The sequence below is a fragment of the Lissotriton helveticus genome, chromosome 6 (assembly GCF_964261635.1).
Source record: "Lissotriton helveticus chromosome 6, aLisHel1.1, whole genome shotgun sequence".
Classification (NCBI taxonomy): domain Eukaryota; kingdom Metazoa; phylum Chordata; class Amphibia; order Caudata; family Salamandridae; genus Lissotriton; species Lissotriton helveticus.
In genome coordinates, this window is record NC_136067.1 from 1868363689 (window position 1) to 1868382204 (window position 18516).

An 18516-nucleotide genomic window follows, 5' to 3' on the forward strand; every position below is an offset into this window, starting at 1 on the left:
TTTCACAAAACACTCAAACCCACGTGAACCAGGAGCCGAGCAAACAGCTGAGGGTACTTTACGCTGAACGGCTCCAGCCTCGGGCGGCTCAAACTTTGGGGCAGGGAGGGAGTCCAGGGGAGCTCGGCAAGAGAGCAGGCTGCGGGGGAGCTCCGGGGCGGCCGTGAGCCGGAGAGAGGCTGCCCGGGGGGGGGGAGCGGAGAGGCGCAGGGAGAGAGAGGGCTGCCGCCGCCGGCCGGGCTGCGGTGCATGTGGACAGGGAGGAGGGAGCGCGGCTGCCGCCTGCTGGACACAGGGGGTGGCTGCAGCTGATCCCACGCTGTGGGCAGACCGCCTCCTCCACCCCCGCCCGCCCCGCCTGCCCGCCCGGCCGTCCAGCACCAGCATCGCCCCCCTTCCCGTGCACACACGTGTAGCCGCCTCTGCTCCAGTGCCTGCGGACTGCCCTTCTGCTCGGGAGGGCTCATCTTGCTGAGAGCTCCGGCACGTCTTGGAGGCGCATCTTCAGGCGAGCGCTGGCCACCACCAACTCCCCACCCCGGCTTCTGGTTTTGTTCCACTGTGCACCAAGGAATTCCACACCTAGGTCCAACGAACACAACTTTGATTTTTGGCAAAAGGACTCTTTTCTTAAGGCATATTCGAGATTTTATTCGTGGTGCAAGCTGAACTCTTTTCCTCCTCCGATATAATAAATCACATTTTTGATATATTTTGTTTTTTACTGAGTTTGGATATTGTTCAATGGAGTCGTCACGCTGCCTCGCCAGTTTTTCATTTCTCTCTTAATTGTTGTGTCATCACGTGCGCGCTCGTACCTGTGTGGGATTTATTGTTCTTTTCCTGAGTGTGCCTGCTTTTCGTGCGCGTCGAGAAGCATGCAGGGCTGCCTGCTGCTGGTGTGCCTCTCCCTGGACGTGGCCACAGTGGCGCTGAGCCTGTCTACCTGCAGCACGCTGGACATGGACCAGTTCCTGAAGAAGCGCATCGAAGCCATCCGCGGGCAGATCCTGAGCAAGCTGCGGCTGAGCAGCCCCCCCGAGGAGTACACGCAGCCCGAGGAGGTGCCCCAGGATGTGATTGCCATCTACAACAGCACCCGGGACCTGCTGCAGGAGAAGGCCCAGCAGAGGGCGGCCTGCGAGAGGGAGCGCACCGAAGACGACTACTACGCCAAGGAGGTGTACAAGATTGACATGATGCCGCCCTACTCGCCTGAAAGTAAGTGGCAGCCCGTGCGTCCCGGCGGGCACCTGTCTCAAAACATGCCCAGTGACAGCATGCCTCGCTAGTCCAGGGGAGACCTGTCTCTTAAGTCCCCTCTGGACCCCGTACCCAGGGTTCGAACAGTCACAGTGCCCAGACGCGCAGCTTCCTTTGGTGCAGCAGGTGCAGTGGCACCGAGACACAGAGGTCTGAGGGGCCCACCGAGCCCTCATTATTGCTGTATTTCATAGTTCAAACAATGGCTGGGGGAGGGAAGGGGGGGGGGAGTATTTTCGTACACTACGACCCATGGCACACTGGCTACGCCACTGAGTGTGTGCCAGTCTGCACTTATTTTACGGTGCCACGTGGGGTGTGTATGTGTATGTGCGTGGGGGGAGGGTGGCTCCCTGAGTCTCACAAAAAGAGTCAAAGTGTCCCGTGGGTAGATTATGGTATGTCACAGGTCACATATCCCAAAGTGAGCATATTCTGTTCATTTCCCCACCACAGGGTTCAACTATTTCAAAGTACCACTCGCATCTCATACCAAGGGGCAGCATTCTCCCCTCTTCACCAATAATGGTGCACATGCCCGCATCCGCCACCACAGGGCACACCTGTCTCCGAGCGACGCGTGCCATACATCCCTTCTCGGTCCAAAAGGACAGGACAGCTATCTTTAGAGTGAGCCTGCATCCCACACCCAGACACCGTGTGCACCTCACCAGGCTCACCTGCACCCGTCTGCATCCCACACCCAGACACCGTGTGCACCTCACCTGCACATGTCCGCATCCCACACCCAGACACCGTATGCACCTCACCTGCACATGTCTGCATCCCACACCCAGACATCGTATGCACCTCACCTGCACACGTCTGCATCCCACGCCCAGACCCCGTATGCACCTCACCCGCACACTACTGCATCCCACACCCAGACACCGTATGCACCTCACCCGCACACGTCTGCATCCCAGACCCCGTATGCACCTCACCTGCACCCGTCTGCATCCCACACCCAAACACCCTATGCACCTCACCTGCACCCGTCTGCATCCCACACCCAGACACCGTGTGCACCTCACCCGCACACGTCTGCATCCCAGACCCCGTATGCACCTCACCTGCACACGTCTGCATCCCCCACCCAGACACCGTATGCACCTCACCTGCACCCGTCTGCATCCCACACCCAGACATCGTATGCACCTCACCTGCACACGTCTGCATCCCACACCCAAACACCCTATGCACCTCACCTGCACACGTCTGCATCCCCCACCCAGACACCGTATGCACCTCACCTGCACCCGTCTGCATCCCACACCCAGACATCGTATGCACCTCACCTGCACACGTCTGCATCCCACACCCAGACACCGTGTGCACCTCACCTGCACATGTCCGCATCCCACACCCAGACACCGTGTGCACCTCACCAGGCTCACCTGCACACGTCTGCATCCCCCACCCAGACACCGTATGCACCTCACCTGCACACGTCTGCATCCCACACCCAGACATCGTATGCACCTCACCTGCACACGTCTGCATCCCACGCCCAGACCCCGTATGCACCTCACCTGCACCCGTCTGCATCCCACACCCAAACCCCGTATGCAACTCACCTGCGCATGTCTGCATCCCACACCCAGACCCAGTATGCACTTCACCCACACACGCCTGCATCCCACACCCAGACACCGTATGCACCTCACCTACACACGCCTGCATCCCACACCCAGACACCGTATGCATCTCACCTGCACCCGCCTGCATCCCACACCCAGACACCGTATGCACCTCACCTGCACACGCCTGCATCCCAGACCCCGTATGCACCTCACCTGCACACACCTGCATCCCACACCCAGACACGGTATGCACCTCACCTGCACACGTCTGCATCCCACACCCAGACCCCGTATGCACCTCTCCTGCACACGCCTGCATCCCAGACCCCGTATGCACCTCACCTGCACACACCTGCATCCCACACCCAGACACGGTATGCACCTCACCTGCACACGTCTGCATCCCACACCCCTTATGCACCTCTCCTGCCCACGTCCCAAAGCGCCCCTCACACAGGCCAGCAGTGCAGCATGCTCCCTGCACAGTGGGTTGCAGATGCCCCGTTGTGCTTCCGGCAGCCCGGACCCGGTGGCGGGCCCTAGGCCAGGCGCGCGCATCTCAAGTGCCACTTGCGCTTCATTCCAAGAAGCAGCATGCCCCGCCCCCACCCTCCGGGACGCCGCTCTGAAAACGCCCCTCGCTTTGCACGCCTCGGGACAGCACAACACCTCCAACAGGCTTCCTCGCCGGCCTTTCGTGTCCTCTGCACTACGACCCGCTGAGCTGCGCGCCTCTTGTGCCCTTTTAAAGTGCCACCTGCTTTCCATAAGTAGCAGGAACGCGCCACCTCCTCTACGGCCGGTGATATGTTCGGTTGTCAGCACTGACACGCGTTCCACTCCGCATCATCGCGCGTTCCTCCTCTCGGCTCCTTGTCAAGTGCCCCCTGAGACCCACACACAGTGTCAGCCCCCCCACCCCACCCGTCCATCTACCCATAGAGTTGGCGGCAGCATCCCTTCTCCTGGCGGTTCTTGCCTCGGCCACGGGTGCACTGGTTTGAAAGTGGCATGTGCATCCCAACCCTTGGCGCACCTTGACCCTGCACCCCATGGGCACCATATTGGGAGCGCCCCGGGCTCCTCTTAGGTAGGATTCATGCCACACACTCTGGGAGCGCCGGTTCAAAGTGCCCTCAGCATCCCTAACCTAGTAGTAGCATTCCCCTACATGCCCGGCGCACCAGACAGGACGTGCCCCGGGCGCTCCCTGCCCAGAAATGCGCATCGTGCGCTCCCTGCCCAAAGATGCGCCTACGCACCCTGGGGTATCATGCCACATAGTCCGGAAGCGGTGGTTCAAAGACCCCTCAGCACTCCACACATAGGTGCAACATTCCCTTACGCGCCCTGCGCACCAGACAGGAAGTTCCCCATGCGCTCCCTGTGCAGAGATTCGCATACGCACCCCAGTGCTTCATGTCACACAATCCGGGAGTGCTGCTTCTAAGTGCCCTCTGCATCCCACACCTAGGAACAGCATGCCCTCTACACCCCCGGGGCACCACACCACATACTGAAAGCGCCCCGTGCCCCAACCCCCATTAGCAGAGATTGGCATGCCCCTGAGATCCATCCCACACAACAGCCCGGGTGCGCTGGTTTCAATGGCACCATTCCACCGTACTGGATTTGCTCAGTGCCCCTCCCCTCCTATATGCGCAGATATAGGCATTCCCCTGGAAGTCATGTCACGAAACCCGGGTGGCGCTGGTTTCAATGTACCCTCTGCATTACATACCTAGGAACAGCATGCCCCCTACACTCCCAGGGCACCACACCACCATGCCGAAAGAGCCCCGTGCCCCCCTTAGCACCCCGCCCCCACGCGCAGAGATAGGCGTACCCCTGGGATTCATATCACACAACCGGGGTGCGCTGGCTTCAACCTGCACTCTGCAGCCCAAAACTACGAGCAAAGATTCCGCCTAGACTCCAGGGGCATCATACCACCATACTGGAAACGCCCCCGTTGGTTCGAACTGTCCTCTGCATCCTACACCTAGGAACAGCATACCCTCTACACTCCAGGGGCACCATACCACCATGCCGAAAGAGCCCCCTGCCCAGAGAAAGCATACCCCTCGGATTCATGCCACACAACCCGGATGCGCTGATTTCAATGTGGCTCCTGAATGCCAAACCCACGAGGAAGATCCCCCCTAGGCTCCAGGGGCCTCGTGCGCTCCCTGCCCGACACCACACTGCCCAGAGATGCCCATGCACCAGGGATTCATGGCACACAACGCGGGTGCGCTAGTTTCAAAGTGCCCTCTGCAGCCCAAACCACGAAGCTGCATTCCACCCAGCCCTGGGGCAACTGGCCTTGAAGTGCCCTGTGCACCTCCGAGCCGGTGACCCTCGACCCCACGGGTGCAGGCCACACACAGCGGGTCCACGGTTTCAAGGAGCCCCTCCACCCCATAACTAGAAGCTTCCTCCTCTACCTCCGTTTTCTGCGCCCACCGCTCACGTCTGAATGCCCATTCCCCACCGACCGCAGTCCTACCCAAGTGCAACGGGCCCGGTCCCTCTTCTCTGAACTCGGTCACTTCCACTTTCTACGGTCAGGGGTTACGCACTTGCCCCGGACCTCACCCACAGTACCCCATCCAGGTAGTCCTGCTCATGCCCCTCCGCCCTCATTTATTGAGGATCGATGTTTTCGTTTCCGATGCCGACGCTCCTATTATTAAAATCGACTGTGCTGTTTTAGGCAGTTCCAGAATTCTGACGCTGCAACTAAAGCGCCTCTTATTGTAGGCTGTAGCGCAGCGCTACTTTCAAGGCAAAAAAATGTCGCCTGCACTTCACAGACAGCATGCCCCCATGTGGCGGCAATGCATGTGTTAAAAATACCAATGAACTTCAGCGACCAATTCCAATCTCCAACTGGAACCGACTGGAGTTTTTCTGCATGGTAGATTTGTTTCCTTCTAAATAGGACATATGGCATCAACCGGATACACAGGCACCACTTGTAATAGACCATCTGTGATCTCCGCCAGGGATTCCCCTTCTCACGAGGGTCTCGCAGGAGTTTAATTAATAACTCACCACACTCTCGCGCACAGTGACTTATGATCAGCCCCGTACCCACTCGATACTCCTCAGCATTTCACCCCCCCCCCCCCCATTTCAGTACCCCAGCGGTGGAAGTCCACTCCGTTGCTACGCAGAATGCATTCCTATATAATGATTATTGTTTATATTTTGTTAGTGGAAGGGAGGGGCTTTAGAGCCGGCTCGAGCTCACCCAAAGTGTTTGTTTTCACATGGCTTGCGCAGAGAGTTTCCACAGCCGCGCGGTGACGGCGGCGCAGAGCGCGGGGGCGGGGTCAGGGCTGACGGGAGCGCGCCGCTGCTGGGGCAGTCAGGGGCCGGGCTGCTCCTCTGCTGCCCTGCGCGGAGGCGGTAGTGGGAGCTGTGGGGGCTGGAGTGAAAGCGGTTCTTTTCTGATGCCCCTACCAGAAGGGGATGGGGCGAGAGTGAGGGTGGAAAGGGAGGCTTCTCTGCTGCTGCCCTTCGGTACAGAGAGGGGCGAAGTGGAGTGGGAATAGGGGGGCGAAGTGGTTCAGTGCCTCGGTGGAGGGGTTCCTCTGCTCTTGCCTCACGTGCAGACACGTGACAGAGGGCGGGAGGGAAATCACCACTCAGACTGCTCTGCTGGTCACCCCTGTCAGGGGGGGAGGAGAACCGGAAAGTGGACGGACCTCCGGGGGCTCCTCCCACGCGTGGTTCGGGAGAAAGGAACTTCCCCCTCCCGCTGTACCGCTGTTGCCCCCTGCCTGGAGGCGGGTGAGAAGAGAGTGGGTGCTGGAGGGAGGGGAAGTGCACCCGGGTTGTCCTCTTCTGCTACCCACTGGCCTGGAGAGGGGTCGAGCTTGAGGGACGCAGGGAAGTCCTTCCCGTGCACCCTTTCCAGATGCACTCAATCAGGAGTGGGTTGGGGCGAGAGAAAGGGTTGGACGGAAAGAGCCTCGGTTGATATCCCTTGCCAGAGTAGGGCCATGTCTTGCACCCAGGCCAGCAGCAGCCGGCCCTCTCCAAGGGAGTGACACTTAATATCAGTGTGTCTGAAGCTCGGTTTACAGCGCTAAAACAAACAGTCCCTGCTTGTTTCACATAAAAGATAGGAACTAATCAGTTATTTTTCCATTCTGTTATCCAGAAAATGTTGCAATTTGCATTCGAAAGATGACCAGCATTTTGTTGTTTTACCATTTCAGATGTCCCGACATACCCCACCCATCCCTACTTTATACAGCACCCTCCAGCTAGTGTTCAGAAAGGACGGGCCCCGTATAGAATAAATACCGTTGTGGGCAGGTCACAAGTCCTGAAAAACAGAAGTGGGCGGTCTAACTAACTAGGTTGGACAGCATGCAAGTGACATCCCTGCGCGTGACATCATAGGAAGTGACATCACGGGAAGTGACACCTATTAAAAGAATAAACATTTAGAAAAAAGGGCATTTAAATAGCAATTCTTATAAATACTCATCCAGCTGACATTCTTACAGCGCGTGCTCTATTATATGAGTGAACAAAGGGAAAGACTTGCTTCCAAATCGTAGTTTCTCTTAAATGCTTGTTAAGTGACAACAAGCTGTGTGCCTTTGTTTTTCCCTCCTCTGCTCTGGCACCTAAATGGGAGGCTGTCGGTAGCTACCAGGCAAGATTGCACTCCCACAAAAGCAGAGCTGATGGCCTTTAAGTCTACCCTTTGTCCTGGGTCCTGCTCCCACCGCCTACACGTTGTTGCTCAGTGGGATAGCAGGCAACAGTGCAGGCCCTGATGAATGTGTCTTGGGTAAAAGTTCAGCTTACTTCGTACCAGAGGGTACGGCGTCTACCCTGTAAAAATATTGGGTAGACGCCGTCCGCCTGCGTGTCCCCCTGACGTGCCCTGCTTGTGAGCCTAGCTAAAGACGCACATCCCCCTCTCCAATACATGTTGCTTGTTCTCTTTGGACCCGAGCACCCTTATTTATTGTTCAGTTTTGAGTTTACCTATAGCATGCATGCAGAGCACCTTAGACGGATGCAGGAACAAGAAGATGTCATACAAGGACAGCAGAAAGGTCAGTGCCCTGATAGACGTGCTCACGTTTGTTGAAATTATTACACGTTTAGGTGTTTCAGAAGCAGATGGTTCTTGGTCAGCTTTTGAAACAAACGATTGAAGGGTAGTGTCTAGTTTCACTGGGAATGTTGTAACACACACTTTGTGTGGCTGCTCACAATGATCGACAGGTGGATTTAATGTTGCGGGCGGGGGGAGGGAGGTGTTCCTAGAGGTGGGCTAAGCCAAAACATTAACAAGAAAAGTTGGGGCATAGCCAAAGGGGTGGCTTGGCTCTCAGAGCGCCCGTCCACGAGCCGAGTCTTGGAAATGTTTGCCATATAAATCGGGTAACAAGGTGGAGAAGTGTGGCTCAATGGTTAGAGCGCAGACCCTGATGCAGCGGTCTGGCTCGGGACCAGGGTTCAATTCCCGCCTTGGCGGGTTTTGGGCTCAATTTCCCCGGACCTGATAATTCTCGCCTCGGTGCCTATTCTAATCATGAGTCCCACTCTGCAACTCTGGGCAATAGCTTGCTTAATCTCCACAACGGCCCCAACAGCGCTGGGATGCCTGGCTTCACCTTGGAGGTGCTCAGGAGTGGACATTTCACAGGTAAAAAGCCAGGAAGGGTTCCACAGCGGTATGAGTACAGCGCCAGGACGCCCCGTTGCTGGGGCAGCAGTGCGCTTTACAAGTACAAATTCATTTCATTTCATTCATAACAGACATCTTGTACAACTGGGATAACGTTACTTTCAGTATTCAAAAACTGTTTCTATAAAATGCAGGAACGTTCCACCTTAGTTCATCAGATTATACAACTGCATAGAGAGCCGTATATTAATGGTAGTTTTCAAACATGACTTTAGAAACATTAATATCACCACCATCCGCTGATGACAATGCCATTCTTCAAAAACAAAACCAAGTTTGTCAAGTGTACTCTATATTTGGCCTGGATTCGTATTATAAATGGTGCAACATTATAGTCTATCAAATCAACCACAAAAGGTTTTTGTATTGTGCAAATCCTGAGCTCACATATTTGAAAGTGCTCTCTTGTGTGATAAAGAATTAAAAAAAAGCTTGCTGACTAAAAATATTCGTCTATGATCACACAATTTGGTCAAGCCAGGAAGCCGGGATTGATCCCAGGTTTTCTAGTGTCAGATTATGCGTTTCAGCCACTAGATGGCTATCTCGTCCTCCTGTATTACTTAAAAGATTAATACTTTGTTTTGCATGCTTAGCGCATGACATTACAGCGGGAGTGGCAGGCAGAAGCCACTTGAAAGCTCGGCTTGTTTAGGGCTCGTGGGCCTAGGAGAAGCTCGAGCTGAGCCAGAGCCAGACATCTGACTAGGTTGGCTCCAGCCTTCAGGAATTTGCCCACCCTTAGGAACTTCAGAAGGAAAGTGCTGGAGTTGTTCAGAGACATGTGGCGTAGCCAGTGCTTGAAATAGAAATACAGAGGTTCAGATACTCACTCTCAACTTGTTTTCCACTGAGAAGTGCTAGTACTGATCAAATAAATGTATTGCAATCCATCTGAGAAGTGCCTGCACACTCCCTTTCAAATGAAAGAAGAACAAGTGTTCAGTACTTGAGAGTATCAGCCCACAGTGGCGGCCGGAATGGGTTGCGGGTGGCGGTGTGGGTAGGTCAGGGGGCACATGAAGGTGCGCATAATAAAAAATAAGAATAACTTCCCTTTCCACCGGGTCCCACGTTTCTGCTCCTGCTCTCCTCAAAGAACAAGAAGCACAGCCAGGCCCCATTGACCAATCACAAGGCTGCAATACAGCGCTGTGATTGGTAGGCACCCAGGCTTCGCTGACCAAGCACAACGCTGCAGTGGTCCTGGTTCGACGCTCAACCAGGGAATGGGGGCCTGGGCATGTTCTCCATGCAGGCTGTATGGAGAACAGGTAAAGAGTGCATGACTGGTTTGGGGCGGCCCCAGAGGGTCGACAAAACAGTATTTGCGATTTTAGGACGGAGCAAACCTCTCCTCCCCTACCCTGCTCTGTGAACAGAGCAGCCCCGCCCATACGCAAAGCAGCACAAACATAAAATGATAATACCTGAAAGTTATTCTCATTTTATGTTTCTACTTCTCATCTCGCACTGCTTGAAAGCAGTCGGGGGACACTCCTCTACCCTAGCGGAGGAGCCGCCACTGTCTGCCCTTTGAAGCACTGGGCCTAGATATTAATAGCAGGTGGAGTCAGAGTCGGCCCGGAATCGTATTGACCGGTACAGCGCCCAGGGTTGAAAGAAAATTTGGTATTTGTTGTGGGGGCGGGGGTCGTTGCGGTGTGATGGCAGGAGGTGTGAGGAAGATGGGAGGAGGGCAGGGGGCTGGTGGGGTGCTAACAATTACGTGAAGGTACTTTAAGGGCGGATCACAAAGTCTTTAACGGGACGATTGACACCAAGTGGAAAGGACTGCATGACATTAAGTCAGGCAGCTCGCCGCTGTGCCCCTCGGAATATTGGTGCCCCGTGCCTGGGCCCAGCTCGCCCATACCCAGCAGGGCCCTGGGTGGAGTGGTACTGAGGCCCAGGCCTTAAAGGGACAACTTTGGGACAACTATAGTAGAGCGGCCGAGTTAATAGACACAACATCCAAATCAGAGACTACAAGAAATCCAGAGTGATATACTGTATCAGAACATTATCAGATCTTAATGGCCCCCCGAATTTTAAGTCATTTTAAATTAACTCTTTTAAAACTCTTATCACAGTCATTTCTATTATTCAATTTTTGTCATGTTTTAAATTGTAAATTGTTTTTTAAACCAATCAATAAAGATTATTATTATTAACTGTAGGTATGTCTGTATCTAGGTGGTTGGTAGGGGTATTATTCTGGCTTGCTTTAGGGCCTATTATGCCTTTGATATAGCCCTGGTCAGACAGGTTTTCAATCTTAGCACACTGCAGCGCTATAATCGTTTTCGGTATTGTTCTGTGCATGGAAGTCATAACAAAAACTATTACTGTCTCTCAGACACTTGTCAGCTACTCTGTTTCAGTAAATCTGCCCCTGGTGCACACGCCTTCTCTGTAAGCTCTTGAAGACAACCTGCCCATTTGAGCTCGACAGTTTCTAATTGTGTCTTTTGTTGTTATTTCTGTTGCCGCTGCGTCGGGTTTTGACACGTCGCTGCTGCTTGCTGCGTCTTGCCAGACCTGGTGCCAGGAGTCTGTGTCTTCCTCCCTGGTGGCAGCCGCAAGGGGCGCCTTGCAGGAAGCGCGCGTGCATCCATCCCTTGACTGGGGTCTCGCGCTGAAGGCCGCATTGCGCATGCGCAGTGGACACTCGCTGTTATACTTGTTCTGGTTTTCAAAGGCAAGACTGAACTCATAGGGAGGCACGCGGTCACATGTTCTAATGCAGAATTAGCTTGCACCCCCAGAACAAAGAAATGTATTTAATATATATGCCACTGTTGTAAAAGTTATTGTTAATTCCCATTAAAGCCCTACTGTCCGTGTAGTATACTAATGAGCGCTGTCCAACAGCACATTCTGTGCCCCTCTCTCCATGCAAAGTTGTAGTCCTCCTACTTCTATGTTGGCAAAATACCTCGTTTTTGTTTTTCCACTACATTTTCCGAAATTTTTCCATGAAGGAATGCCAGCATTCATTTATTTTTGTTGAATGCTTTTAGTAAATATCTCGCTCTCTTTGAGTGAGAAGCACTTCCCACAACAGAGGTGAAAAGTAAAAACCAAGCAAAATAAACAAAAGGGTGTGTTTTGGTGGTTATGATTGTGAAATAGTCTTCTGCGTGGTCTGTGGTTTGGCCATTCTTCAGTAGCGCCAGGAAGGATGTTTTGCAGCAATTCCGCCACAGCCAGACTACAAACCAATAAAGCGCACTGGACTTTCCAAATTCTCTCTAAGGTACTGGTGTGAAAACAATTGCACAGCGAACACGTAAATGACACTGCAACATTAGTGCATGAGTACACCTCTGTAAATGGCAGGTACTGGCAGGCTAATTGTATGTTGCAGACGCCGCACGTTTTGTTTCCACAAATTCGAATAACATTACTTCTTGTTTTACTAGAGAAGGGGGTAAACGTCGTTTACAACGCGGTGTTTACACCACACGACCTTTACCACGCTGCCATTACAACGCAAGTCGTTACTACGACTTGCGCTGGATGGCGCTGTTGGTTAAGGAATATTGTAATTTTATATTCCAACACCTTCCCTACTGTTAGGTGGACTGGTGTTGGAATATAAAATTATAATATTCCTAAATCCGCGCCCGCCAACGCAAGTCGTTGTAACGACTTGCGTTGTAATAACCGCGTTGTTAAGTACTGTGATCTAAAAGATCGCATTGTACTGACATACATCCAAGAAGGGTCCTGGCACTTTCCAACAGGACTGCGCTGCATTTCATGGGGCATTTCATGGGGCAGTACCAGCACTTACTGGTGGAAGACCCCTTTTAATGGGACATTGCTAGCTAGCACTTATCACACAGGCTGCGATGCCGGGGGCTGGCTAGAAAACAGAATCAGCTCAGGCAAAAATGTTCAAATCAACCCTATACTGAAAAAGATTGCAAATAAAATGGGTCCATGGTTGAATCATAGCAGTCCAGCCTGCTCTGAATGTAGACATCAAGCTTGTAACCCATTAGTTAAATGCCAGAATGGCCCGTCCAGCTTTTTCAGTATGTTTAGTATTTAGAGCTAGATTATGATTTTTTTTAACAAGACTCCAGTACTTTTCAGTGGGGATGTTTGACATTTCCCACTATTATTGAAAAACATTTGATTCAACCTTTTTTGGGTTTTCACAATGAGCCCTCAGGGCCTTTCATGAACGAGAACTAGCATTGTTCAACACTTCTACCAGCTTTTTCACAAATCAACCTCAGTAGTGCTCAGCCGGTCCGTGGTATGTTCAGTGGAGCAGTACTGATTCATCACCATAAGAAATTGGATTATTTGTTGAAGAGGGTGACAACCCACTTCAACCAATAATAATCACAATCCTTGTCAGGGTGAACCACAAATGTCAATGAAAAAACCTGAGCTTAACCTTCTGGTAGCTTGGCACAAAAGCAGCCAGGCTTAACTTAGAGGCATTGCGTATTTATGCAGCACTCAAACAATAATAAAACTACACTATAAGAATAATACCAACTGAATGAAAAAAATACACTATTTCAATAAATAAAATGACACAAAAACATCAAAAATCCAATCAGTAGAAGCAGAGCTATGAGTTTTTAAAGTTTAAGGTGATAATAGTACCAAAAGGCACGAGATAAAAACTGAGAGTATATGGACACGCTGGACCAGTGCCAAATCAAATGTTCAGGCTGACTGCAATGGAGGGCGGGTCAGGTACGACCAGGTTCAGCCTCTGCGAGTGATCCCTTCTGTCCTTGGTGCGGGGTCTGTGTGGCGCTGTGATATGAGTCTGTGTCGCTCTGAGTCGGATCCATTGAAACCACTGATCAGGAGCTCCACAGTGATACAATGCAAGGTCCTGAGTCGTTTTGCATTGTATCAAGTGAAGCCACCAATCAGGAGCTGTTCGGTGCTACGATACGAGGTCCTGCATTGTTCAGCGTTACTTTGTATCCAATAAGGTGAAGCTGCCCATCAGGAGCTATGTGGTGCTGTGATGCAAGCAATTGTGTCATTCTGCACTGCTTTGCGTCGGCTCCAGTGAAGGCACCGATCAGGCGCTGCATGGTGCTGCGATGTGAGATTCCGCGTCGTTCTGTGCTGCTCTGCATCGGATCCTGTGAAGCCTTGAGTTGAGCAGGAAGAAGTACACTCTGACCCCAGCCAGGAGTCTGGGACCTTGAGGACAGTGCTTGGGGATACGTACTCACTCCCACAGAGGCCAGCAATGTGGTCCAGGTCATGTCCAGTTGGGTCTAGTTAACCTGGAAAGCAGGCGAGGCCTCTGAAAGCTCGCAGTGTCCCTGTAGCTTCAACAGGTCTGCCAACTGACCCTTAGAGTCACTTCTGGGGTCATGGGTTCAAGGTAAGCCGGTTCAGTCTTCCTTCTTCAGACAGCATGGCAGTCCTTCTGATTCTTGTCAGGTCCAGTTTTCCGAATTCAGGTTCTGAGGGTGCCATTTTTATACCCAGTGTCAGCCTGTGTGTGGGGGACACACACTTGTGTAACCCCAAAATTGGTCTGGTCAGTTCTTCACTTTCCCTTGGTTTTGGCTCCAGTCTGTCTAGTGAAATAAAGTGCAGGAAGGCCCACATGTGATCTCTATTTGCCAGTGACAGGGTATGCATCGCCTGAGGTCAGGAAGCAATCCGGACAGGGGCACAATCCCCCTCACTCCAGCTGTCCCGTTAGAAAGACTCTCACCTCCCCACAACCAGATCCTTTGTCAACCGTCTTGGAGGAGTACACAGAACACAATAGAAGAGCCACTAACAGTCATGTGACCCTGGACTGTGGCAGAAAGGCACATTTAGTTTAGGCAGGAAAATGCCAACTTTCTGAAACTGGCATTTTCAAAATAGTAATCTAAAATCAGACTTTACAATGAAAAAGGATTTTCAATTACAATTAAAATGAGTGGTGGAATTTTTTTTCTAGCTGCTCCCATACTGAAATTATCACTTATAATAGGTAGGTAATAAGGTAAATCAATGTTTCTTCATTGAATGCTAACCTTGCCACAGTGAAAATGACTTTTTTATGTGCCAGGACATGTAAAACATAAGAACACATGTTCTACTTTTTAAATATCGTGCACCCTGCTCTGTGAGCCTTTAGGGCCTACCTTAGGTGTGACCTATAAGTATTTAAAAGAATGTTTAGGTCTGCCAAAAAGATTCTTTTTTCCAGGTCGAACATCAGTTTTAAAACTGCACACACAAGCTGCAATGACAGGCCTGAGGCATGGTTTTCAGAGCTGCTTTAGTAGGCGGTTCAATGAGTGCTGCAGCCCACTCGTAGCATTTAAGTTACAGGCCCTGGGATCATGCAGTACCATAGGCTAGGGATTTACAAGCCAATTGAATGTACCATTCAGGTGTATATCAGTTTTACTATGTTGGGAGGGTAGAGCACAAGTACTTTACCCATAGTTGGCAGAAGTAACGTGTGCAACCTAATCCTAATAGTAACAAATATTGGCTTAGCAAAGGCCGGGAAAGGCAAAAATCTGGGGAATTACCACACAAAAGATGGTTATTTCCAAAGACCTTGCTCCCCGTCTCTTCTGGATGCTTCCTTCAAAGGGTTAAAATCAAGTGACTCAAGAAAAAGTTGGGAGCTGGAAGGATTTTAAAAGAGCCACTGTACCCCCACCATATTTGTCAGTGAGTAGCTCCTTTAAGAGACTTGAGATTCCTCTGTTTGGACTCTATTTACTTAATATCTTAAAAAGGATGCAGGTCCGTCATCCACAATAGGCGCCATTTATCCATTTTCGTGTGCACCCCTACCTACACTGTTGGCCTTTCTCCAGTTTTCTTCCCTTTCATTCACTTTGTGGTTTTCCTTCCATTATCTTCTCTACTAACACCCACTCTCTCCACTCATTTATTCATAACTGCTATGTCTCATTCATCCCATTGGCTGGTAGATAAGGGTCTTGCATAAGCTTGATGGACCCACCACACCAAATCTACAGACCCTCTTTGTTGAGCCCTAAACTGCCAATATTCCCTTGATATCATACTCTCTAGAATTTAACTATGGTATTGTGTGTATTATACAGATGCGTCTCCTCGCCTGAAGTCCAGCATCGCGGACCTGCATGTGATCCCATACTTCAAAAAATGATGACTGTACTGACAATACTTTTGGTCTAATTCACTAATGTTTTTTCTTGGCATAAGACAAAGGATAGCTTTAAGGCAAGAAACCTCATATTGATTTTCTAAGGGTGTTTTAATGGCTTAAGACAGTCTTTAAAGTTTTTTAAGTGAGAGTAATCAGTTTTAAAACTGCTATAAGAGTATCTATCATAAGTTATGATCAACCCTTTGTTAATTAGTACAACCTTTCCTTTCACTGTATAAGCCAGAATTGATTTTTAGTAAGCTAAGTCATTTATGTTTAATATATAATTATGCATCTACTGTTCAGCATTCTGACGTGCCCATTCCCCTGCATGGTCCTGCACACTTATAAACATAAATAAATATGTACTCCAGGAGGTCTAGAAATGGCGCTGGAGATATCTCTCGCATGTGGAGTTGAGGCACGCTCAGCAAATCTGTGTGGATCTGTTCATGTCAGGCTTCAAAACAGCTGCTTTATCCTTCTAAACCACTGACATGGATAACTGGGCTGTTGCACCTGCTTCAGAGATCACTGTTTAATCTGAGGGTCACAGGTTCAAACCCCTGCAAGTTGTCTTAACCTTTTATCAGTTCAAGGACTGCTAAATAAAGTGCTGCTGCCCTGATTGGCCTTGGCATCTGCTGTCTGCGCCTGGAGACAAGTGGGGTTGCATGACATTTCATACAAACGTTTGGGGGCTGATTTCCTACCTTTTAATTAAACATATCGCAGAAACCAAAGTTGCTGCCCTACGTTGTGCAAGGGGGAGAAAGCAGCGCTGAGACATATTCATTAAATATGACTAGCTATTGCTCTAGTTCCCTGTGCTGCTGTGCAAGTACGCTACCTAGCGCCACACACACACACACACACATTTTGCACCACGACCAGCGATGTCTAGAATAGGTTTTGTCCTAGAACTCTACCCTTCCAGTCCAAAATCCTATAACAAGAAAACTTTTAAAGCGTTTTACACACTGGATGTGTGGTGTACAATGCATCGTACATGTATTGTGTGAATTGTTTTGGAGAAATAAATACATTTCTTCTACTTTGTGCCTGCCTGTAAAAGGTGTTCTTTTTTAATACATAGGGCTTTGTGTCAAAAAGCATGGGCCCTTGTGCTTAAAAATCCAGAAGTAAGACCCAAGTAGCGCCCCCTGACCGCAAATTGCCGCAAAGTAGCACAAAACGCTACTTGTGCAAAAAAGTCACTCTCCTAGCCGAAAAAAGGTTTCCTGCTGGAAAGTAAATACAATTTCAAGACTTTACCCAGCTTTGCTTCACTTTGCATGACTTTGGGGAGACATAGGGGTACATGCATCAAGGGTTTTTGCATTCGCAAACGGTGCGAATCGCAAAATTCGGCCGTTTGCGAATGCAAATCCCTTTTTTGGGATGCATTAAGCTTTTTGCTTTTTTCGCAATTTAAGAAATCGCAATTTATTTGAGATTTCTTGAATTGTGATTGCATTAAAGAAATCGCAATTTAGTGATTTCTTAAATGCAATGCATGATTTTTTTTAAATTGCGAAATCGCAAATAGGTAGTGGTAAATTACCATGAAGTTAACCTTCATGGTAATTTGCGAAAATTGCATTCTCATTTTGCGATTCCTTAATTGCGAATCGCAAAATGAGAATGCCTTCACATTCATTCCTATGGGCCTCTAGGCCCATAGGAATCAATGGAAAGGGATTCCTTAATTGCGATTCGCAAATTGTGAATCGCAATTAAGGAAAATGAAGAAATCACAAAAAAATTGCAATTTCTTGATGCATAGCCGTTTGCGAATTCTTAATTGCAATTCCTTAATTTTCGCAATTAAGAATTCGCAAACGGGAACATTGATGCATGTGGCCGGTAAAGTCTTGAAAAATCTGCCCCTTGGTACTGTAACTGAAGTCAGTCCACGAGCGTATCAAGTATGTGGGGTGAATGAAAGTGCGGTCAGACAGCTTTTTAATGCAACTAGATTCATCAACTGGTTTTGAGGCGCTATGTGGGATCAGCTATCAGTACTGCCGCTCGTTTACACCGACGCTGCTTGAGGCATCAACCAGGCAGCCAATATTCTTGACAACTGCACTGCATGGAAAGCCTCAGCACGGACACAAAGAAAAGCAGAGGAAGAAGAAAAGAAGAAGGCAAACGAAAACGTGCTATAAAATTGTGAGAACGAAAAGGAAAGCCTATTTCTTGGAGAGAGATCCGAGTTGCAGGCTGACTCTGCAGCTGGCTTTTCGTTCTTCGAATTGGCGGTCCAGCACGAACCTCTTTGATCGCCTCATCCGCAGCTGCAGCCGCCCTTGGCTCGGCTCCCCCTCTAGGGTGTGGTAATGAAGCCTTCTGCTAATGAGCACAGGCAAACATGACATCACCCCTGCTCACCCCCGTGCTGTTTAGAAATGCAAGCGCAATAAACAAATACGAGCGCCGGCCAGCTGTGTGACACGCACAGGGGCGGAGCAGCAGCCAGCAGAGAGCTGCAGCTAGAACACAAGCCTGGCCAGGGTGGGAAACTTTCTTTTTAGGCCTGGCGTAAGACTACACCTTTTCAGTCCGCCCTCTTCGTCTATTAGTCTGTTGTAGTGTCTTCCATCCACCATAGCATAGAGCATGGGGCACACAGGGTCAGCCTACTTCATCCCTTGGATGAGTGTCAGCTTTCTGCTCTTGCTCAATGCGCAAATCTGCAAAATAAGTAGTCCTCTTTCGTGCTAGGGGCTAGCAGTGCAATGTGTGCTTTTAACTCGCAATACACAGACAATGCTTGTTTTACTAAGGTGAGGGATCAGTGGGTC

At 50.4% G+C, this 18516-nt stretch overlaps 1 protein-coding gene across 1 annotated transcript in view; it reads left to right on the top strand.

Moving 5' to 3' along the window:
* The first annotated feature begins 329 nt into the window (after positions 1-329).
* Positions 330-18516, top strand: part of TGFB2 (transforming growth factor beta 2) — a 404063-nt gene continuing 385876 nt past the window's right edge. Inside the window, exon 1 of the mRNA XM_078649791.1 lies at positions 330-1221. Coding sequence (XP_078505917.1) covers positions 879-1221 — 343 coding nt within the window. The 5' untranslated portion in view covers positions 330-878. The remainder of the gene's footprint in view (positions 1222-18516) is intronic.